At 49.7% G+C, this 24961-nt stretch overlaps 1 protein-coding gene across 4 annotated transcripts in view; it reads left to right on the plus strand.

Annotated features, from left to right (window-relative positions):
• The window catches only part of ZNF638 (zinc finger protein 638), a 994232-nt gene that overhangs the window by 458424 nt on the left and 510847 nt on the right, over positions 1-24961 (plus strand). For all 4 annotated transcript variants that reach the window (XM_085642741.1, XM_085642742.1, XM_085642740.1 and 1 more), the window contains one exon: positions 22141-22182. In XM_085642741.1, the coding sequence (XP_085498867.1) occupies positions 22141-22182 (42 nt within the window). The remainder of the gene's footprint in view (positions 1-22140; positions 22183-24961) is intronic.

Here is a 24961-nt window from a genome sequence, read left to right on the forward strand (position 1 = left end):
CGAGGTAGACGATCAGTTCGACTTCGGTGACATCGGGGAACACGTCTTCGGTGATTACAATCTCCAGTCGTGGATCTAGGAGGCGACGGCGCTCCCCCTCGTTTACTTCAGCACGGGATAGGCCCGCCAAGAAGAGAAGGGTGGACGGGAGTCCGGACAGTGCTGGTCCTGGTTCCCCTGCAAGGAGTGATGGGGCTCCGCAGCCTCTCCCCCAGCCGCTGCCTCGGAAGCCTCCAACGCCTCCTCCCCCTCCTCCTCCGCCTCCTCCTCCGCCTCCTCCTCCTCCTCCTAAGCGACCTACACCGCCTCCACCACCGCCAGTGCCGCAGCTTCCACCGTCTCCTCAGCTACCGGCGGCTCCTAAGGCTCCTCGCAGACAGAGGTCGCGTTCTCGATCTCGCCGGAGGTCACGGAGTAGACGCAGGTCGTCCACTCACACGAGGCATGGGCGACGGAGGTATAGATCTCGTTCCAGTGGCACGTGGTATACGGACTCTTCTGGCAATGGACGGCTCTCCCCCTCACTGTCGGAGACTCCGCCTACCCGGATCTCGCCGGTGGATGATATTGCCACTTTTCAGGATGTGCTGATGAGGGGGGCGGCGAAATTGGGGATCTCCGTAGCAGTCCCGGTTCCCACTACCTCGGTGATCTTTTGAGACCTTGCACAAGGCTCACCTCTCACGCCCCCTCCCTTTGGTTCCGGGTTTGGAGGAACCAGCCATGGAGGTTTTCTTGACTCCTGCGGTGGTGAAGTCTGCTCCCTCACGGTTGCAGAAGAAGTACAGGGCCCCTGATTCGGACCCAGCCTTCCTCAGGGTGGACCCTCCCCCGGACTGTCATTGTGGTGGCGGCTCGTAAACACTCCACGACGCCCTCTTCCACGGCTCCTCCAGATAAGGAGAGCCGCAAGATGGACTCCTTAGGGAGGAGAATGTGCTCTACGTCGGCCACGACTATGAAGGCCGCTAGCGCCTCTGCCCTGCTGGGTCGCTATGACCGATCGCTTTGGGACTCTCTGCAACAGTTTGTTGCCTCCCTGCCTAGGGACAAACGAGGACTTCCAGGAGGTGCTGAACAAAGGCATGATGGTCTCCAACCAGATCAGTGCAGCGGGGGATGTCTCGTTGCTGGCGGCCCATGGGTACTGTCATGGAGTGCACATGAGGAGACATTCCTGGCTGAGGCTTACCTCTCTCAAGCCTGAAGCGCAGCAAAAGATCGCAAACTTGCCTTTCTCTGGCTCGACGCTGTTCGGGTCTCATGCGGATGACGAGATGGCACGCATGAAGGCCGAAGCAGAAACCCTGAAGGCCGTGGGGTTGGAAAGACCCAAGGAGCAGAAGTCATTCTGTTCCTATGGCAGGCGTTATTCTAAGCAACGCGGTCAAGGGCGCCAGTCTGGTCACCAACAGCAGCACCAGCAACAACAGCAGTTCCCGAGGCAGTCCTTTCAGAAGCGCCAGAGGGGCAGAGGCCAGCATCAATCCTCGTCGGGGAACAAAGGCCTGGCCGGGTCGAAGCCCTGAAAGGTCACTTCCCCCTCATTCGTTACCCGCTCCGGTGGGGGGGGGGGGGGGGGGGGGGGGGGGGGGTGTGTAAGTATTCAGTTCTACCTGGCAGAGTGGAGGACAATAACTCAGGACAAGTGGGTGCTGAATATTGTTTGCAATGGATACAGTCTTCGTTTCACCAGCCCGCCTCCTCAGATTCCACCAGTGCGCGCTCCCTTCATGGTACGGGAGCTCCAGGGGGAGGCGGACGTCCTGTTAAGGAAGAAGGCGATAGAAGCTGTTCCTTTGAGGCAAAGAGGAACAGGCCTTTACTCCAGGTTCTTTCTCGTCAGAAAAAAGGACAAAAACAAGTTCAGGCCTATTCTAGATCTGCGTCAAGCAAACAAGTGGATCCGCAGAGAAAAGTTCCGTATGTTGTCCCTGCATCAGATTTACCCTCAGTTGCATCGAGGAGATTGGCTGTGCGCCATAGATCTGCAGGACGCTTACTTTCATGTGCCGATCGCACCAAAGCATCGCAAGTTCCTGAGGTTTCTGGTAGGCAACAACCATTACCAGTATACAGTACTCCCGTTTGGTCTGAAGTCTGCCCCACGGACGTTCTGTGCATGGCAGTGGTGGTAGCACACTTGCGGAAGACCAAAGTGTTTGTGTATCCATACCTGGATGATTGGCTGATCCGGGAAGCAGTGTCACTTCAACAGGACAGCTGCCTTGCTTCATCGCCTGGGGCTACACATCAACATGTCAAAGTCAGTGCCGATTCCTGTGCAGTGTCTCCAGTACTTGGGGGCCTCAGTCAATACCTTGAACGCAAGCGTGTGTCCTTCGGAGGAGAGACGCTTATCGATCCGTGGGAAGGCCCTGCACCTCCTCTCAGCCCACTCTCCTACAGTGAGGACGGTGTCCTCCTTACTGGGGTCGATGGCTTCCTGCATCTTTCTCACCCCCAATGCACGTCTGCATATGAGGCCTCTGCAGGAATGTGTGGAGGATCAATGGGACCAGAGGCGGGGGCGTTGGGAGGACAAGATTCATCTGTCCCAACACGCTCTCCAATCTCTGAAATGGTGGTGCTCCTCAGAGAATGTTTGCAAGGGGACTCCTTTCCACAAGGATATTCCGGTCCAGACCATAGTGACCGATGCGTCTCTCCAGGGCTGGGGAGCACATTCTGGCCCTCTTCAGATTCAGGGGATATGGTCGCAGACGGAGATGACTTACCACATCAACTTTTTGGAACTCAGAGCAGTACACTTGGCCCTGAAGGCGTTCCATCCCTCCTTCAAGACGAACTCCCTGCTAGTTCAGACGGACAATACTACTACCATGTATTACCTCAACAAGCAGGGGGGCTCCCGTTCACGCACGCTGTCTCGGGAGGCACAGACTATCTGGAATTGGCTGGTGGCCAGGAACCTGACGATCACGGCAACCCATCTGCCGGGAGTGCAGAATGCCCAAGCCGATGCGCTCAGCAGGCTCGTTCAAGAAAATCACGAGTGGGTGCTAAACGACGACGTGCTAAGAGACGTCTTCGCAGAGTGGGGCACTCCGGATATCGTTCTGTTCGCTACGGCAGAAAACAGCAAATGCCGCGACTTCGCGTCCAGGTACTACCAACCAGGGACACTGGGGAATGCCCTATGGATCAACTTGTCCAACAGCTTTCTCTACGCCTTTCCACCCATTCCCCTGATTCCGGCGGTGCTGATCAAGCTGTCGCAATCCAGAGCCAGGATGATCCTGATTGCTCCGGAGTGGCCGAGGCAATGGTGGTTCACCGACCTTCTTCACCGGTCTGTTCTGCCACACCGGCGCCTGCCGTGTCGGCCGGACCTTCTCACGAAGTTCGGAGGACAGATGGTTCACCTCAATCTCTCGTCCTTGAGTTTGGCAGCATGACTCCTGAGCTAGTACAGTATGGACACTTGAACCTACCTCAGGACTGTATGGAGATCTTGAAAGAGGCGAAGAGACAGTCTACAAGGACTTCTTACGCCTATAAGTGGAAGAGATTCTGCTTGTGGTGCAAGGCGAAGGACATTGACCCTACATCCTGTAAAGATGTGATTTTGCCTTATTTGCTGCAGTTAGCTCAATCTGGGCTTAATTTTCAGTCTATTAAAGTTCATCTCGCAGCTTTGTCTGCGTATAGAAAGGGCCCTTCCCAAACCTCATTTTTTCAAATCCCAGTGATTAAAGATTTTTTGGAGGGTTTGCGTAAGGTGTTTCCCCCTGTTAGACGACCTTCTCCACCATGGGAATTGAACGTGGTGTTGTCCAGATTGATGAGGGAGCCTTTTGAGCCTAGTCATAAGGCTTCTTTGCAGCATTTGTCCTGGAAGGCTGCCTTCCTTGTGGCCATTACATCGGCCAGGAGGGTAAGTGAGATTCAGGCTCTGTGTTGTCAAGAGCCATATACTGTATTCCATGCGTCTAAAATAGTGATGCGTCCTCATCCTAAATTTTTGCCTAAAGTGATATCTGATTTCCATGTAAATCAAATGATAACTTTGCCTACATTTTTTCAGCATCCCTCCTCTCCGGCGGAGAGGTCTCTGCATTCACTAGATGTGCGTAGAGTGTTGAAATTTTATCTAGATAAGACAAAAGACATCCGCAGGTCGGATCAACTGTTTGTAAATTATGGTTCAGTAAGAACTGGTCTAGCTACCTCTAAACAGTCCATCTCCAGATGGATTGTGTCCTGTATTCAGCTTTATCAGAAAGCTAATAAGACGTTAGGGGGTAAGCCTACAGCGCATTCGACTAGGGGCAAAGCAGCTACTACAGCTTTGCTTAGGAATGTTCCAATTGCTGACATTTGTAAGGCTGCCACCTGGAAGTCGGTCCATACGTTTACAAAGCATTACTGCCTGGACTCTGATGCTAGTGCAGATGCGCAGGTTGGACAGGCTTCGCTGAGGAATTTGTTTGCACAGTGATTTGTTGGTGTTTGGTTCTTACTCCACCGCTGTTAGTTGGTTGGGATGGGCTTGCCATTCTATTCATAGATTATGACTATACACAGAGATCCCCTACTACAGAAGGAGTAGTTTCTTACCTGTAACTCCAGTTCTGTAGTAGGGGTATCTCTGTTATAGTCATAAGCGACCCTCCCTCCTCCCCGGTGGAGTAATTCTGGCAGTATCAGGCCTGTTATACACCTTCAAAAAGAACTGAAAGTAACTTGCTTTGGCTGTGCATCCTAGGATACCGGGGGTCTCTGGAGAGTTCCTTAAAGGCACGGTATCCCTTTAGCAGACACATAATGACAGCCTATAGGGCTTGTCTGTCCACCCCTTCCTCTCTATTGTTTAAAGGGATTTTGGTGAAGGGAGTGTGATACAATAAAGGAACATGTCAGATGTGAATAAAAATGACATTTAAACTTTATTTTGGCTTTTGTGTTCACTTCAGATGAAGTGCTGGCCAGTGCAGCCATATTGTTATTAGGCTGTATTATTTTGTCTGTCTCAAGTGTCTTTGCAGGTTTGCAAATGCGGGACAGCTTAAGAGATATTTTGATTGCTCCGGGGTCCCCGCACATGGGCGGGACTATTCATAGATTATGACTATAACAGATACCCCTACTACAGAACTGGAGTTACAGGTAAGAAACTACTCCTTTATTTTAGAACCAACACTTGGAATTAAAATATACTTTCTCGACAGGAGATGTTTCATATAAAACTTTTCTACATGCAATAGGCTTTAGTAAAAAGTTACAAGTAGTTGCAGTAGGCAATTCTTTTTCTAAACACAACAATACATTGAGCTCAATGATAAATTCAGGTCATTTGCAACAGATTCTTTTTTAGGTTACTTTTGTAATTCCAGGCCTGGATCCTAGATTCAGTCCTGGGTCAGTTCGCAGAATCAAGTGATGAAAGTCGATTTAAATACTGTAATGATTTTTAACTAATATTTAGCTATTTTAAAAGTTGACACTTAGAAAATATTTCAGAGAAAACAACCAATGATTCCCTATGGAAGAAAATGCAGGTTACAGGTACGGTACGTTCTCGTTACTTTTGGAATCCAGTACTGGGTGCCTAGACTCAGTACTGGGACCTCTATCCAAAACAGGTAAGCAATTACGTTTTCAGATATTATACGATTTTTGAAGAATATTTAAAGATTGCAGAAATCGACACTTAGAAGAAATTTCATAGAAAAACAGACAATGGTTTCCTATGGAAGAAAATTGGGTTAAGTGTAAGTACAGTTGTAGAGATTTTTCAGAGTCAGTGCTGGGCACCAAGATCCAGCACTGGGAGTTCACCTAGGAACAGGTGAGTAAATTTGTTTTTGCCACTTGGCTGATTTTTGGTGAATATTTGAAGATTTGAAAAGTCCACACTTCGAAGAATTTTCAAGAAAACGCCAGTCAAGGTTACCCTATGAGGAAAATGAAGTAAGCGGGTTTAAGGGTAAGTTCTCGACTGGCAGAGTTGAAGTTCTGGGCATAGACTCGGGGGGGGGGGGGGGGGTCCCCAGTGTCGGGTAGGTACAGTTAGTTCACCCTCAGCGGTTTCAGGACGGCCGGGTGCAGAGAGAGTTAGGCCCAAGGTTATCCTATGAGGGATAGGGGGGCCTTGGTTGGTGGCTGCTGTCTGGCAAGCCACGCGGCTGTGGGAGCTGGGCTCCTGGTCACTTACTCAGGGTAAGTGGGGAAGTAGGTTAGAGTAGAGTTATCACTGCCAGGGCCACTCGGGCGGCTGGGTGGAGGGTGCTTTTGAGCCGTCAGGCGCTCAATTGATTTCTATGGGAAATCTCCGGTTTGGAAAAAGACTGCAGGCTCGGGGACGAGGACTCTTCAGGTGCCACCACCACTTCGAGAGGTAAGTTGGGTAGTTGGAGGATAGGTAGGTACCCCGGGATTGGGCACAGAGGGCCGTGGGGCGCCGGGTGCAGGGGTGCCTTTTGGTGTCGGGAAATCTTACCCTCTGTTGATCGCGGTTGGGGTGGCACTCTGTTCTGAGGCTGCAGGCTTCTCCAGGATTGTCGAGGGGGGTCCTTGGGTGCCGGACAGTAGCCGTGGGGTCGTCCTCGTGAGTTTTAGTTCACTCCGGCACCTGCCAGGCTTGGCGGGTGCTTCACCTCGCCTCCCCCACCTGAGGGGTGGGGTTGGCAGGCTGGCACATTCCTTGTCCTTATTTGGGATTTCCAGCCAAGCTCCCGCCAGAGTGGGGGGTTGCAGTGGCCTGGGGAATCTCAGAGGCGGCATGCCTTTGAAGCTTCCCCCTGCCCATCCTGGGGGAGGAGATTTAGCACCTCGCCCAGGATGTGCATTGTTGCAGGCCCAGGAGAGCAGGGGCTCTCCTACCCAGGGGTCCAGCAACCTGTCTGGTGTGTGGCAGCCTAGGCAGCCTCAGCACAGACGTGGATTGTAGGTTAGGTTTTAGGGGGCATCTCTAAGATGCCCTCTGGGGTGCTTGGCACATTAAATCCCACACTGGCATCAGTGTGGGTTTAATGTGCTGAGAAGTTTGATACCAAGCTTCTCCGTCTTCAGGGCTGCCTTTATGGTGCTGTGGAGTTCGTGTTTGACGAGCTCCCAGCACCATGTATTCTTAAAGGGCAGCACTGCACTTACAGAGCCCAGGAATGGACCTTGGTACTGTAGGGGCACAGGGCTCCTGCTCCTGTGCCCACACCATTGGCATAGGGCACCCAGCTAGAGGGGTGGCTGATGTATGCCATGGCAGTGTAGGTTTGGGCATGGCGCCATGTTGACTGTTTTGTCTTGCACCCAGACACCCAGACTGCAAAGTGTGTGTGTGTGTGTGTGTGTCTCTCTCTCTCTCTCTCTCTCTCTCTCTCTCTCTCTCTCTCTCCAGGGCCTCTAAGGGTGGCACAATGAGTGCTGCAGCCCTTAGAGGCCTTCCCAGGTCACAAGGCCCTGGGTACCTAGGGTACCATTTACCAGCGGCTGACATTTGGCCAGGGTTTGCCAATTTGTGTTTTAGGGAAGGAACATAGGCCCTGGGCACCTGATTGGCAGGAGTCCAGGGCACACTCAGTCAAAGTACATTCAACAATTCAGCAAAAAGTGGGGGCATACCATGCAAGAAAGATGGCCCTTTCTCACAAGAAGTTGATGTGATAACTTCTTTCTGTGTCGGACCAGAGACCTTGTGTGAGAAAGTGGGTTTCTGTTGCAGTAACCCCCCCTTTTTTTGCCTAATAGCTGATGCACTTTTCCTTGTTGTGCCCTGGGCTCCTGCCAATCAGGTGCCCAGGGCCTATGTTCCTTCCTTAAAACACACAAACTCCCAATTGGCAAACCCTGGCCACATGTCAGCCCCTGGTAAATGGTACCCTAGGTACCCAGGGCCTTGTGACCAGGGAAGGCCTCTAAGGGCTGCAGCACTCATTGTGCCACCCTTAGAGGCCCTGTACCCTTACACACACACACTGCCTTTGCAGGCTGAGTGTCTGGGTGCAGGACAAAACAAAGAGTCGACATGGCACACATCTCTGTGTGCCATGCCCATTACCTATACTGCCAAGGCATATGTCAGCCACCCCTCTGGCTGGGTGCCTTATGCCTATGGTGTGGGCACAGGAGCAGGAGCCCTGTGCCCCTACAGTACCCAGGTCCATTCCTGGGCACTGTAAGTACAGTGCTGCCTTTTACAAGTACATGGTGCTGAGAGCTCGTCAAACACGAACTCCACAGCACCATAATGGCAACACTGAAGACTGGGAAGTTTGGTATCAAACTTCTCAGCACATTAAACCCACACTGATGCCAGTGTGGGATTTAATGTACTAAGCACCCCAGAGGGCATCTTAGAGATGCCCCCTTACAGCTAACCTACAATCCACGTCTGCTCTGAGGCTGCCCAGGCTGCCACACAGCAGACACGTTGCTGGACCCCTGGGTGGGAGAGCCCCTGCTCTCCCGGGCCTGCAACAATGCACATCCTGGGTGAGGTGAGAAATCTCCTCCCCCAGGATGAGCAAAGGGAAGCTTCAAAGGCATGCCGCCAGTTGGAGTTTCCCCAGGCCACTGCAACCCCCCACTCTGGCAGGAAGCTTGGCCGGAAACCCCATACAAGGACAGGGGATGTGCCAGCCTGCCCACCCCACCCCTCAGGTGGGGGAGGCGAGGTGAAGCACATCTCCGGGCTCTCGCCATCTTGAAGATGGGAGGCCCTACCCTATCAGGATTAGGCTACTGCCCTCCTCCCACAGGAGAGAGGCAGGATAGGGGGTGTACCCACCCCAGGACAAGGACCCATTGGTCCCTGGCCTTCACCTACCTGTAACGCCCCTAAATCTAGTATTTAGGGGCCCCCTGAACCTTCCTTCCCCAGATCCCAGATTCGAAACTACAAGAAGAGCAAGAAGAACAAAGACCTGCCCTGCAGCTGCTAAAAAGAGGAAGACACCAACTGCTTTGGCCCCAGCCCTACCGGCCTGTCGACCCTCGAACCTGCTCCTGCTCCAGCGCGGCATCTCTTGTGGCCAGCAACCTCAAAAACCCCAGAGGACCTGGCTACCTTTGAACTCTAAGGCCCCTGGGACTCCCATGAGTAGAGGCTCTACTCAGAAACCTATCTCTAACCCCTGGCAGCAGCCCGGAACCGCGAACCCAGCACACTCTGCACCAGCCAAGCCTGGCCAGTGCCGGAGTGAACAAAGACCCTGAGGACGACCCCACGGCGACTGTGACCCCGAGTCCGGCACCCAAGGACCCCCCTCGACATTCCGGAAGAAGTCTGCAGCCTCAGGACAGAGTGCCACCCCAACCGCGATCAACAAGAGGGTAAGATTCCCGACATCAAAAGGCACCCAGGCGCCCTGCGGCCCCCTGTGCCCAATCCCGGGGTACCCACCTAACCTACAACTACCCCACTTACCTCTCGAAGTGGTGGTGGCATCTGAAGCATCCTCATCCCCGAGCTTGCAGCCTTTTTCCAAACCGGAATATTCCCATTGACTTCCATTGAGCGCCCGAAGGCTCAAAAGCACCCTGCACCCAGCCGCCCGAGTGGCCCTGGCAGTGCACTCTCTACACTAACCTACGTCCCCACTTGCCCTGAGTAAGTGACCAGGAGCCCAGCTCCCACAGCCGCGTGGCTTGTCAGACAGCAGCCACCAACCAAGGCCCCCCTATCCCTCATAGGGTAACATTGACTGACTTTTTCTTCAAAAATCTTCTAAGTGTGAACTTTTCAAAACTGCAAAAATTCACCAAAAATCAGCCAAGTGACAAAAACGAATTTACTCACCTGCTCCTAGGTGAGCTCCCAGTGCTGGATCTTGGTGCCCAGCCCTGACTCTGAAAAGTGTTCACAACTATACTTACCTCTAACTCATTTTTCTCCCATAGGAAACCATTGTCTGCTTTTCTGTGAAATTTCTTCTAAGTGTCTACTTTTGCAAATTTGAAATATTCTTTTAAAATCGTACCATTTCTGCAAACGAAATTACTTACCTGCTTTTGATAAGGACCCCAGTCCTGGGTCTAGGCACCCAGTCCTGGATTACTAAAGTAACGATAAAGTACTCTACCTGCAATTTGAATTTCTTGCCATAGAGATCCATTGAATGTTTTCTGTGAAATATTTTCTAAGTGCTAACTTTTGAAATAGCCAAATATTATTTAAAAATCATTACAGTTATTAAGTCGACTTTCATCACTTGATTCTGAATACTGACCCCAGGCTGGTTCTAGGAGCCAGACCTGGAATTCCAAAAGTAATCTGAAAAGTAATTTATTACAAATAACCTGAATTTACCATTGAGCTCAATGCATTGTTATGTTTAGGAAATAGGATTGTTTATTGCAACCAACTGTGACTGTTTACACAAATTTATTGCCTAAGACAAAAGTAGTTATATTCAACCTCTCATTCTGAGAAAGTATATTTTTACTCCCTTTGTGGTTCTAAAAATAAAACAAGCATATATTTTATATATATAAATCATTGGCCTAGAGTTCAGTTATTGAGTGTGTGAAACCATTTGCTGACTGAGTGTGTACAATAAATGCTTTACACTGTCCTCTGGTACTGCCTTACTGCTCGACCAAGCTACCACTTTTGAGAGTAAGGTCATACCTAACTTTGACCTCTATCAGCCTCTGGGGGACTGTGGACTCTGTACACCCTGTACCTATTAGGGAACAGTATATACAGAGCCACTTTCTCACATTGGTGGATCAGCGGTGGGATACAAACTTGCATTTGTTGGACTACTTGGTTACCATCTGATCACACGACAGAACTCTTAAAAATTGCCTTTAGAATTCTGATTGGTTTTTCCAAAATTACTAAAAGTCTTGCTAGGGCCTTGCTTAAGTCCCATTAGAATTTTAGAAAAATAAAAGTCACTATAGTCAGGGTAGAGGGTTAGAACTGTCAGGTTAGAATGTCTCAAACAAACCCAGCTATTAGTGATAATAATAACATGGACCTGGTGGAGGAGCTCGACCTCACACCTTACTTACACTTGTCTTTCAAGGAATTGAGGTCCTTATGTAAACTCAAAAATTTACAAATGGGTCAGCATCCAACCAAACAAGGGCTCCAGGAGCTCCTGGCTGAGTATGCTAAAGACCACCCATCTGAACATGGTGATGGCCAGTCAGATGAGGAAAGGGAAACAGGGGAGGAGGACAGCAACCTCCCCATACTATTCCCTAGGGAGGAGATGGCACCCATACCCTCCAACTCAAGACATAGCATCTGGGCACCTAGAGACCACACAGGTGGCTCTGGTCCCAGAGACAACACTGGGGGTCCCCCCAGTGAAGAGGACAGCCTTATGAGGCTGGCCAAAAGAATAGATCTAGAGTCCAGGCTCCTGGCTCTAGAAAAGGAAAGGAGAGAGATGGGTTTAGCACCCATCAATGGTGGCAGCAATAATAAAAACAAGGATAGGGAGGAAACTTCTGACCTTAAAATCCCCAAAGGGATTGTCCCTAAATTTGAGGAAGGTGATGATATCACCAAATGGTTCACAGCCTTTGAGAGGGCTTGTGATATCAGGAAAGTAAAGAAACCTCTCTGGGGGGCACTCCTGTGGGAACTGTTCTCTGGTAACTGCAGGGACAGGCTTCTGACTCTCTCTGGGCCAGAAGCAGGATCCTATGACCTCATGAAGAAAGCTCTGATTGAGGGATTTGGATTCACCACTGAGGAGTATAGAATTAGATTCAGGGGGGCTCACAAAACCCAGACCCAGTCCTGGATTGACTTTGTAGATTTCTCAGTGAAGACACTGGATGGTTGGTTAGCTGGACATGGTGTGCAGGATTTTACTGGATTGTACAATTTATTCATGAAGGAACATATTTTGAGTAACTGCACAAATGAAAAGTTGCATCAGCATTTGGTAGACCTAGGTCTAAAATCCCCCCAAGAATTGGGAAAAAGAGCAGACCACTGGGTCAAGACTAGGGTGACTAGGACGTTCACTGGGAGGGACCAGAACCAAGGGGTCCCAAAACCTCCCCAGAAGAAAGAGAGTGAACCCCTTGTGGATAAAAGAAAGGAGTCCCAGGTAGCCCCCCAAAAACCTGACCAGGAGGGTGGGCCCAAAGACACCTCACAAACTAAACCAGGGTACCAAGGTAAGAATTGGGATCCCAACAGAATATGGTGTTTCAACTGTCAGAAGGCTGGACACCACACCCAGGACTCTAGCTGTCCTAAAAATAAGGTTCCTAGTACAGCTCCAGGGGTGACTAGTGCAGCCCCAGGGGTTGCCAGTGTAGCTTGGGAGGGAGGGTCCTCAGATGAGGAAGTCCTCCTAGCTTTCAACTGGGGAATGGGCCCAAGAAGCAAGCTGGAGATCCCAGAAGGAAGTAGACACTTCCACCACCTACTGGTGAATGGAATCCCAGCCACTGCCCTGAGAGATACCTGTGCCAGTCACACTGTGGTACATGACAGGTTGGTATTCCCACACCAATATGTCTCAGGGGAAACAAGAAGGGTAAGAACTGTCCCAGGGGGAGTCACTGTTAGGCCTGTGGCTATAGTGCCCCTAGCCACAGCTGGGTCCCTTAGATGGAGGAAAGTGATAGTCAGTAAAAACCTCCCCCTTGATTGTCTCTTGGGGAATGATCACTTAGATGTGGAACTGAGCCAAAGAGAGGTGCTGGCCCAATGCCAGGCCTCACCCAAAGAACCTGTGGGGGCTCAACCTGCAGTCAGTGCAGCTGAGTCCCAAAAGAGTGAGAAGAAACAGGGTAGGAAAGGTGGGCAACTGTTAGCCACAGTTCCAGAGAGCCAGGGAGATTCTATCCCAGTAAGGGAAAACTCCCACAATGGCACTGGTAAAGCCCCCCCTAGCCAACAGCAAGACCTGACTAGTCAGGCAACTGTCCAGCCTGAATTAGTGGCTCCTCAGGTGGCAGAACAAGGGGTAGAGGAGGGGTGTTCCCTACCAAGAGTAGGGACCCCCTATCCTCAAACAGACCAACAGCCAGGACCCAAAGAGAACTATAAAATAGCCCCCTCACTTGCCAGTCAGGAGCTAAAGGTGTGGTTCTGGGCACTGACAGCTGTCAGCAGCCTCTGCTGGGTGTTAGCCTTTATGGCAGCCCTATCCTTGGCATGGTGGCCTAACCCCCTGCCAAATAGCAAGTCAGGCCCCCTGACCTTATTGGTCATGGTGGGGTTGCTCAAGCTGTGGGTAGCCTCTGTGGGTAAGCTGGGCCTAGCCCTGGCTAAGTTAGAAACTACCGAGGTATACACCTCTAAACCCAAAATAGAAAGATGGGACCAGGACAGTAAAAGACAAGGAGAGGAGCCTTGGGAGTTAGGTCCTGAAACTAATAAGACAGGCCAGCTCCCCAAAGGGACTGACCTAGGCAGAAGGATGTAAGGCAGAGTAGGCCCTGCAACTTTCAAACCACTTCCCCAACTCTTCCTCGCCTGAAAGACTAGGTAGACTCTCCCAGCTTTGGCAGAAGTCTCCTGGCCTTTGGGCTGGGGGGGGCTTGTGTGAGAAAGTGGGTTTCTGTTGCAGTAACCCCCCCTTTTTTTGCCTAATAGCTGATGCACTTTTCCTTGTTGTGCCCTGGGCTCCTGCCAATCAGGTGCCCAGGGCCTATGTTCCTTCCTTAAAACACACAAACTCCCAATTGGCAAACCCTGGCCACATGTCAGCCCCTGGTAAATGGTACCCTAGGTACCCAGGGCCTTGTGACCAGGAAGGCCTCTAAGGGCTGCAGCACTCATTGTGCCACCCTTAGAGGCCCTGTACCCTTACACACACACACTGCCTTTGCAGGCTGAGTGTCTGGGTGCAGGACAAAACAAAGAGTCGACATGGCACACATCTCTGTGTGCCATGCCCATTACCTATACTGCCAAGGCATATGTCAGCCACCCCTCTGGCTGGGTGCCTTATGCCTATGGTGTGGGCACAGGAGCAGGAGCCCTGTGCCCCTACAGTACCCAGGTCCATTCCTGGGCACTGTAAGTACAGTGCTGCCTTTTACAAGTACATGGTGCTGAGAGCTCGTCAAACACGAACTCCACAGCACCATAATGGCAACACTGAAGACTGGGAAGTTTGGTATCAAACTTCTCAGCACATTAAACCCACACTGATGCCAGTGTGGGATTTAATGTACTAAGCACCCCAGAGGGCATCTTAGAGATGCCCCCTTACAGCTAACCTACAATCCACGTCTGCTCTGAGGCTGCCCAGGCTGCCACACAGCAGACACGTTGCTGGACCCCTGGGTGGGAGAGCCCCTGCTCTCCCGGGCCTGCAACAATGCACATCCTGGGTGAGGTGAGAAATCTCCTCCCCCAGGATGAGCAAAGGGAAGCTTCAAAGGCATGCCGCCAGTTGGAGTTTCCCCAGGCCACTGCAACCCCCCACTCTGGCAGGAAGCTTGGCCGGAAACCCCATACAAGGACAGGGGATGTGCCAGCCTGCCCACCCCACCCCTCAGGTGGGGGAGGCGAGGTGAAGCACATCTCCGGGCTCTCGCCATCTTGAAGATGGGAGGCCCTACCCTATCAGGATTAGGCTACTGCCCTCCTCCCACAGGAGAGAGGCAGGATAGGGGGTGTACCCACCCCAGGACAAGGACCCATTGGTCCCTGGCCTTCACCTACCTGTAACGCCCCTAAATCTAGTATTTAGGGGCCCCCTGAACCTTCCTTCCCCAGATCCCAGATTCGAAACTACAAGAAGAGCAAGAAGAACAAAGACCTGCCCTGCAGCTGCTAAAAAGAGGAAGACACCAACTGCTTTGGCCCCAGCCCTACCGGCCTGTCGACCCTCGAACCTGCTCCTGCTCCAGCGCGGCATCTCTTGTGGCCAGCAACCTCAAAAACCCCAGAGGACCTGGCTACCTTTGAACTCTAAGGCCCCTGGGACTCCCATGAGTAGAGGCTCTACTCAGAAACCTATCTCTAACCCCTGGCAGCAGCCCGGAACCGCGAACCCAGCACACTCTGCACCAGCCAAGCCTGGCCAGTGCCGGAGTGAACAAAGACCCTGAGGACGACCCCACGGCGACTGTGACCCCGAGTCCGGCACCCAAGGACCCCCCTCGACATTCCGGAAGAAGTCTGCAGCCTCAGGACAGAGTGCCACCCCAACCGCGATCAACAAGAGGGTAAGATTCCCGACATCAAAAGGCACCCAGGCGCCCTGCGGCCCCCTGTGCCCAATCCCGGGGTACCCACCTAACCTACAACTACCCCACTTACCTCTCGAAGTGGTGGTGGCATCTGAAGCATCCTCATCCCTGAGCTTGCAGCCTTTTTCCAAACCGGAATATTCCCATTGACTTCCATTGAGCGCCCGAAGGCTCAAAAGCACCCTGCACCCAGCCGCCCGAGTGGCCCTGGCAGTGCACTCTCTACACTAACCTACGTCCCCACTTGCCCTGAGTAAGTGACCAGGAGCCCAGCTCCCACAGCCGCGTGGCTTGCCAGACAGCAGCCACCAACCAAGGCCCCCCTATCCCTCATAGGGTAACATTGACTGACTTTTTCTTCAAAAATCTTCTAAGTGTGAACTTTTCAAAACTGCAAAAATTCACCAAAAATCAGCCAAGTGACAAAAACGAATTTACTCACCTGCTCCTAGGTGAGCTCCCAGTGCTGGATCTTGGTGCCCAGCCCTGACTCTGAAAAGTGTTCACAACTATACTTACCTCTAACTCATTTTTCTCCCATAGGAAACCATTGTCTGCTTTTCTGTGAAATTTCTTCTAAGTGTCTACTTTTGCAAATTTGAAATATTCTTTTAAAATCGTACCATTTCTGCAAACGAAATTACTTACCTGCTTTTGATAAGGACCCCAGTCCTGGGTCTAGGCACCCAGTCCTGGATTACTAAAGTAACGATAAAGTACTCTACCTGCAATTTGAATTTCTTGCCATAGAGATCCATTGAATGTTTTCTGTGAAATATTTTCTAAGTGCTAACTTTTGAAATAGCCAAATATTATTTAAAAATCATTACAGTTATTAAGTCGACTTTCATCACTTGATTCTGAATACTGACCCCAGGCTGGTTCTAGGAGCCAGACCTGGAATTCCAAAAGTAATCTGAAAAGTAATTTATTACAAATAACCTGAATTTACCATTGAGCTCAATGCATTGTTATGTTTAGGAAATAGGATTGTTTATTGCAACCAACTGTGACTGTTTACACAAATTTATTGCCTAAGACAAAAGTAGTTATATTCAACCTCTCATTCTGAGAAAGTATATTTTTACTCCCTTTGTGGTTCTAAAAATAAAACAAGCATATATTTTATATATATAAATCATTGGCCTAGAGTTCAGTTATTGAGTGTGTGAAACCATTTGCTGACTGAGTGTGTACAATAAATGCTTTACACTGTCCTCTGGTACTGCCTTACTGCTCGACCAAGCTACCACTTTTGAGAGTAAGGTCATACCTAACTTTGACCTCTATCAGCCTCTGGGGGACTGTGGACTCTGTACACCCTGTACCTATTAGGGAACAGTATATACAGAGCCACTTTCTCACACCTTGTACCTGAAGCTGGCCCTTATGAGCACCCTAGCCTTGCATTGAGGCATCTGTGACCACTGTCTGTGTTGGAGGCTACTGATGAAAAGGGACCCCTTGCAGCAGGTGAGAATGTTTCATCCACCATCTGACGGAGTTCCTGGCAGCTTGGTGGAGAGACACGATCTTCCCAGCGACCTGACCTCTGAGACCATTGATCTTCGAGTGCTTGTTGTAGAGGCCGCTTGTGAAGGCGTGCATTGGGTACAATGTAGATGCACGAAGCCATCGACCCCAGTAGTGAAGACCCTTGCCTGGCTGTGGGAAGTGCAGTGTCGAAGAGTGTGGCACTGGAAAAGCATTGATGAAAACCTCTCCTCCGAAGGACACACGCTTGCCACTGCGGAGTCCAAGGAGGCTCCCAGATAGTGTATCCGTTGAGTGGGGTTGAAGACAGACTTCTTGTAGATGACTTGCAACCCCAAGGAATGCAGCAGGTTGAGGCAGTATGAGATTGCTCTGGAGTAGCACAGGTGTGGAGCTTTTCAGGAGCCAGTCTAGGTAAGGATAGACTAATATCTTCTGCCTGCGGAGGAAGGCAGCCACCACCGCCATGCATTTGAACAATGTCCGTGGGGCGGATTTGAGGCCGAACGGAAGCACTCGATACTGCTAGTGGTGAAGAGAGACCTGAAACCTGAGGAATTTGCGATGTTTCACTGAGACAGGAATGTGGAAGTAGGCGTCCTGCAGGTCGATGGCACACATCCAGTCTCCCTGGTGAAGGTGCGGAAAGATTTGATGCAGGGCTAGCACTCTGGATTTTTACTTTCTGATAAACCTGTTCAGCAGGCGCAGGTCAAGGATAGGTCTGTACTCTTTGGCTACTCCTTGCTTTTGGACTAGGAAGTAGCGGGAGTATACCCCCTGGTTTCTTTGGAGAGGTGGGACCTACTCTATGGCCCTCTTGGATAGGAGGATAGATACTTAGTCCTGTAAAAGCCGACTTTGAAGTTGAGGAAGGCGCTTCAATTGCGGGGGCACTTGCAGAGGGGGAGACTTGAACCTTAGCAAGTAACCATGCTGCACAATCTTCAGCACCCATTTGTCTCTTGTTATGGTTTCCCACTCTTCCAGGTGAAAAACGATTCTCCCTCCTACCGGAGTGGCGAATGGGTGCGGAGGGAGCAGTGCCTCACTGTTTGGAAGGCTTCTTAGTGGTGGATTGTTGCTGCTTGGTGTTCCCTCTTCCTCTGCCACGACCCCTCTGCTGGAATTGGGGCCTCTGCTGCTTCTGGGAGGACCATTGAGGGGTTTGAACCCTCTGTTGGAAGGAACGTTTGTCGCCCTGACTGAAGCACTTCCGGTATTCTTTGCGTTTCTCCAGACCTACAGCCTTGACAGTATCCAGCTCTGTCTTCATTTTATTCATTTACTCATCGGCGTGAGCCCCGAACAAGGAGGAGCCGTTAAATGGAATATTTAGGATCTTCTGTGCATCAGGCTTGAGGCCTGTTAGGCGCAGCCAGGCTGAGCGCCGTGAACAAACGCCATTGGAGTAACCATGAGCGGCGAGATCTGAAGCGTCTGCTGCCGCACTTATAACCTGATTGGCTACTAGCCCACCTTCCAGTAGAATTTCGCTGAAGTCCTGCCGGTCTTCTTTGGGAAGCTTTTCGGTGAACAATGAGAGGGAGTCCCAATGAGACCTGTCATATCTCCCGAGAAGGGCTGAGGCACTTGCAATCATCATGGAAGAAGCGGACGTATTGCACATTTTCCTGCCATAGGAGTCCATCTGCTTACTGTCCTTCTCTGGGGGGACAGAAGTTGACGGTCGTTGAGTGAGACCTCATGGCTGCCGCCACAATGACCGAGTCTGCTGGTGGATGAGCTCTGAGAAATAAGGGATCCTTGGCTGGGGCCTTATACTTTTTGGCAATCCTGGATGGTACGGAGCCCACCGTAGCAAGGGTGAGGAATGTGGCCATAGCTGGTTCCAAGAGTCCTGGCACCAAAGGAAGCGGCGGTCTAGGAGCTGTGCGATTGTGTAAGGTGTCGAAGATGATCGATGTGGGAACCACAGGGGTATGCAAAGTGATGTTCAGTTTCTGCGCACCCCTACCCAGGACATCTGAGAAGGTTGCGATGTCATCGATTGGAGACACCCGTGATGGAGAAGTCGAGGAGAAGGTCGGAGAATAGTCCCGGACCGAGGACCCTGTGGAGGAAGACCACGTGGGCGATCTTGTGAGTCTTCTCTTATGGGGATGGTCGTGATGAGAGCTGCGACGACTCCTGGACCTTGATCGGTGCCTAGAAGGTGATCTTGGTCTTCTGGAGGGAGACTTGCTTCTCTGACGAGAGATTCTAGAAGGCGAGCAAGTGCGAGAGTAGTCAGAGCCCGTACTTCTGTAGTCACCTGTCCCAACACCTTCCAGCCAGCGAGGCGACAGTCCGTACTTCTCTCCAGCTTTAGGAGATTTCTCAGGTAAAATCTGCACAATATGCAGTCCTGGAGATGATGACTGGTCCCCAAATGACATCTCCTCTGTGGCCGCTGCATTTTTGTTCCTCGACATCGAATGCCTCGACGTCGACGAAGTCTATCACCATCGGCGTTGATCGAGGGGATCTGCCATGGGAACGCCGTCCCGCTCTTGACTGTGGTCTTGACGTCGATCGCGTACGGTGATAAGGAGACCTCGACATTGACTTTCGCCGTCGGCCTGATGATCTTGACGTCTATCTCCCATGGCGCAGAGTCGACGTCTATCTTCTTGACGTCGAGTGTTGGGACTTCGACTAAGCTCTCGACGTCGACATGCCCACTTGCGGCGAGATGTTCGCCTTTGTGACTCTAGACGCCAACCCCCTCGAGGGTGGCAGAGAGTGTCTCCACGTCTACGGAAGCCTAGACGTCGACAGACTTTTCAGGTCTGTCAGGACCCACAGCCTTCGAGCCCGAAGTGCTGTGCCTCAACGCCGACTTACTTGCATGCAGTGGAGAAACTTGACGTCGAGATGGCAATGAGTCCCTCAACGCTGTACAGTGTCTGGGTCTCTTCAACGGCGAATCTCCTGTTACCACCGTCTTTGTGGACTCAGGAGAGGTGGTATGTCGCCGTTTTCAGTGGTGTTTGCTTGAAGGTGGTTTGAAGACTCCATGGTCACCTTGATGGCTTCTGTCCTTCTCCAGCTGGGCATGAAGTTTTATGCGCTCTGTCACGCTTATTCCACCTGGAAAATTTCTGGCAGTGGGGACACTGGTCAGGATTGTGTGAGGATGGAAGACACACAATACACAGTGTGGATCTGCCAGTGCCATCTTATTTCTACAGGAAGGTCATTTCCTGAATAAGGTAGGCACTCTGACTGGAAAAAATTAGTGATAGACCAAAAAACCAGTAGAATAAGCCTTAAGGAGGTAGAAAATGTTGAGTTTTCTGCGAAAATATCAAATCACTTTCAGTAAAAAAAAAAACTGAAGAGCTCAAGCTCCAGGATCCTCATAGAAGGAGCCGGAAAAAAGAACTGACATAACTGCCATCTGTGGTGCATCATGGGAGCAAGGGGTCTCCTGCAGGTCTTAAAGGCACGGTACCCCTACTCTAATGCCTCAAAGGCAAGGTGTCAGTTTTCTTTGTTTCTTAGTACTATGCTGCAGCCTACAAGCAAATGCCTGCAATTACAAGTTTGCTTTATGGCAAAGCATTTTTGTATGACGATTGTTTAGTGCTTCTTTTGTTCCGTATGGTTTGGGGGTACTACAATGAATACCTATGTAATTTCAGCATTTTTGCCATGTTTGAAACATTTTAGGCTGCATGTATAGGATTTCACATATGCATATATATATATGTATATGTATGTGTGTGTATATGTATGTATATATATATATATATATATATATATATATGTGTGTGTGTGTGTATATATATATAGGTGTGTATATATGTGTGTGTATGTTCTATATGTCCCGGGATCCCGCACATGGGCGGGCATTATTCATAGATTGACTTTGATGAGTATACCCCTGGATGAGAACTAGGATTACAGGTAAGTAACTAATCCTTCCTTCATATGGTTTATTAATTGTAATATTTTTATTGTTGTAGTTCAGTTCTTATTCATGATAATAGTTCTCTTCATGCATCTGTTGTGCTTTAACCAGTTCTTAATAAATTGACTAGTTTCTCAATCTGCTTCAGTCCTCGGAGCCTTTTACAGGTTAGGACTTTCTGTAGCAATTTTCACCTTACTCTCTTCTGTAGGACTGGCAGTAGCCTGACATGCATTTATGTGAAATATGCCCTGGATTCCAGAGGGAATGTTTCTAACACACTGCTTCTGCTGTTCACCATTGCAATTCTTTCCCCGATGTTAAATGTCTTTCGTCTTTCCGGAGTCTTGATGCTGTGCCACGCTACTTCAATACCTCCATGAACCTTTTTCGCATTCTAGAGCAGATTAGATGTCCATGCAGGCTCTTAAGTGTAACCCTCCTTCCACCCCCTTCACACACGCACTGACTCGTACATTTAGAGCACCCCTCTGCACAAAGCCATTTTTGGGTTGACAACTTTCCCCCAGGGGTTCCCTATATGCATTATTCACTGCGTGTTGTGAGGGTTCTTATGAACATTTGTTTAAATAGCAGGATTCTGCAGTACTTCTGATTATTTTGTATGTCTGAAATGTCTATATTTTTCTCTTGGAGTGGGGGCGGTGGAGGGGATGGGACACACTGTTGTCTGGATACAGTGGAGCGATGGCTAAATGCATTATTTTAGTGGTTATACACTCGAAGGTTATTGGACTGCTATGCTGTTAACAAACATTGTTCCTTGTCCCTCCAAAGATTAAAGATTTGACCTAGGTTTCATCCCTCACAACACCTATTGTAGACTTTGAATGCACAGCTTAAAGACCCAGATGTTTCTCAAGTATCTTTCCAATGCATCAACTATGGTTTACATTTGTAGTGGATCTCTTTGGAGGACTTTAAAGTCTGTTGGTCCATAAAACTGCAGTAGGTCTCCATAGTCTGTTTACATATGGCTATATTAGCTGTTTTCCTCTTCCCGCTCCAAGCTCTGCTACTTGGATCCTTTTGAGAGGGCAGACTTGCAATTTAGTAGATACGCAGTTAACTCTTTTAGTATAGACTATTCTGAGCTTCTTCCTTAGTTTGCCTATTTTAAGAGATTAGTGAAATGAGTATCTTGTTTAGGAAAGTTTCCTTAGAAGATCTTTGTGATTGAAAAGTGTATTCCTGCAGATTCCTCTCATTTCGTTGCGAGTATTCTTTGTTCTAAAATGTTCATTTTCTTTTTATGGCTGTTCCATTCTCGGTCCTTGGCTTCAGTTATGCTCAACTGATCGTACATGTAATGTCTTGTATTTGTCCCTCCATAATACTTGCTGTGGTGTATGCTGGCTCTGCATCTGTGCATTATCACCTGATAGCTGTCACCAAATTCTGTCTGCAAAACAATTAGTCTGGTTCCTTGGAAGTGTTCTCTAATTTAATAAGTTGTGATCTACACATCTATCAAAGTGTTACAGATGGTAATTTTGTTTATTGTTTTGTATTGTGTAAAATTTTGGGAACAATGTTTTTCAGAAATTGAACTGTAACTTTTCTTTCAGGAACGCATATTTGCTGACATAATTGAAGCTGAAGAATCTAAGGTGACTTACTTCATTTACTTTCATGTATTTTCATTGTGAATCAGATGCAGCAACTGTAGCAAAGAATGTTTGCGTTTTTAAAAATCTTTTGGATTTTGTTTTCCTTGCTTCAAATGGCAGTTTCTAGCTAACATTAATCCCTTAGAGCAATCTGTGGTCAGCATGTATACATTTTCCATCATGGTATGCGTTATGAAATTATCTGGCTGGAACCCGGACCATCTCTATAAATATGTAAATTCTTTTTAACTCATTTAATAGTAAACAATAATTCCAATAGAATAGAGCACTTTCTGCCTTCTATTTTTGAATAATAGCATATAAAGCTGTATGAAAGTGGATCATCTGGTGTGATTGTGAGGTCTCACCATATCATGGTTTCACAGCCTGTTTCGTGTCCAGATATGTTCTTTAACAAATCCTTAGGTCAGTCCTCGGTAGCTACGGCACAGAGCACTCTGTGTTAATGAAATGAACACGTGTAAAACATTTAAACTTACCATAACGGTCGATAAATAAGAAACTGAACACTAAAAACCCAACACAGATTTATAAAAATGTTGCATTTTCGTTGTTGTCCGGAAATGCGGTGTATTATTTGGTGCTGCTGTGAGACCTCATCATGTAATACACTACCAATCCTTGTAGGACTAATCGGGTTTCATTTGTTGAACCTTCGCTCAACCCTGGGTAAATGTGGATTCCAGAAGTCAGGCTTCATTCAATAAAGGAACACATGTAAAGCATTTAAACGGCACCAAAACCATTGAAGATGACAAACTTGAGACTCGAGTAATCCAACACCTGCTTATAAAAATTACTTGTATTGTTTTACTTTAGGGACAACAAAATGATAAAGGTCCCTATGAGGTTTCCCGAGATGCAGATTTAACAAAGAACAATAACTTTTTACTTAACCGTTAACATGCATTGGCAAATTCATCAAATTTGAAGCTTCAAAACTTTGTTCAAAGTGGAATGTGGTTACTTAGTTACTGTGGGCGACCAACTCCGGCAGCGAGCCAATCAAGGGGACCAGTACGGTCTGAAGAAAGTTACTTTTACAAGAAAAGCAGTCTTCAATCTAGTTCCTGTATCCGTAATCCTTTACCCTATACTTCCACGGGAAACAGGATGCGGAAGAGTCTCAAAGATGCCGTGCAGTCTGCAGGAGTCTTCCTGGTGATGGTCCACAGCCCAGGTGGGGCAATTTTGGCCACAGTGGTCGACGTCCCTTGATGTCCGCTTTGGTCCAGCAATATTGGTCACCACTGGATTACTTGGTTCGAGGCATGTGGGCTGCTGAATTCATATCTGTGCATAGATCGCCGCCTGGTGTTGGGTCTGGATGTTTGCACGTTGTTGTCCTGGATGAGTCTTCGAAGTATCCTGGGATAGGTGACTCCTCCCCTGGACTACAGTGCGCATGGGCATCCTCTCCATCCTCAGATAGTTTTTTTCCGCCATTGGGTTCGGATGTGCTTATCTTGACTCAAGTTAGGAAAAACTTTTTCCAGGCCAAAAGGCCTTTAGTTCGCGTCGGTACTGTTCCCGATCGGTATCGATAGTATCTTTGTTAGTTTACTAACTTCAAGACCAACTTTTTCGCATCTTACCCGACCATCGACCCGACATCGACGATGGAATCTAGGACACCATTCAAGCGGTGTCCTGTATGCAATGCGAAATATCCCCATGTCGACGTCCACCCGGTGTGCAACAAATGCCTTTCACCGGATCACTACGAGTCTACATGTATGGCCTGTGCCCGGTTCCGATCCAAGAAGACTCTACGGAATCGACGAGCAGCGAGACTCGAAGCGCAGCAAGCGGCACCGGCCCCTACCAACATCTTCAGCGCCGAGGACGAAGATGTCGAAGACTTGGAGAACCTACCCTCCAGCCCCGCTTCCGAACACGACTCCGGATCGGAAGACGTCGAAGAACGACTCTTTCACAGAGATGAAGCCGACACCGAGGTAGGAGACTACGATGAGGCCTTAGGGGCCGAAGAGAGTAGGTGACGAGCAAGGCCTACCCGTACAGACTGAGGATATCCCAGTGCGCCAGTCTATGGCTCCGGTCGAGGGATCGCCTTCGGGCCTTACCCAAGACCTATCCCGCAGTTCTTCGGCCCCGCCCTCGGACATTCAGCGGCAGCCATTGCTACCCAAAACGGCTGGTTTCCCTTCTTCGAAACCGAAAGCTGTATTGGTTCAACACGAACCGAAACCGAAAGTGACGCTGGTCGGATCGAAGCCCACCACACCTTCGACGCCAGCCAAACCCGTCGGCACCGACCGCACCAAACGAGACTTCGGTGCCGAGCTTGCAGCAGCCGACGTCGGGGCCGACACACGGAAAAAGACTTTCGGTGCCGCCAAACCTACTCGGCTCCCAGCACCGAAACAATCGGCTCCGGCCACAAAGGTCAAACTGGCTGCTGCGTCTCACACCGCTTCGACAGCACCACCAATGGCACAATCATCGACGACGTCGACGGCTACTACCGCTCCTCGACTCGATGACCCAGTGGCGCCGAAGACGTCCACGCCTGCCTCTACAGAACCGGTCGGCGCCAAAGAATCGATGGCGCTCCAGGTGCGGCCAGTTGCTGCGTCCTTGCAACGCATCAAACACAAGGCAGTCCTCCAGGACACGTCAGGCTCCGAGCCGATAAAAGCTCCAACAGCCTCTCTGGCACCGGCCAACATCACTTTTGGCCTGCCGCCATCCACGGCCCCAAAACTGTTCCAAATCAGAACACGTGTCACCCACA

This window comes from Triturus cristatus, chromosome 2_2 (genome assembly GCF_964204655.1).
Source record: "Triturus cristatus chromosome 2_2, aTriCri1.1, whole genome shotgun sequence".
NCBI classification, from domain to species: Eukaryota; Metazoa; Chordata; class Amphibia; order Caudata; family Salamandridae; genus Triturus; species Triturus cristatus.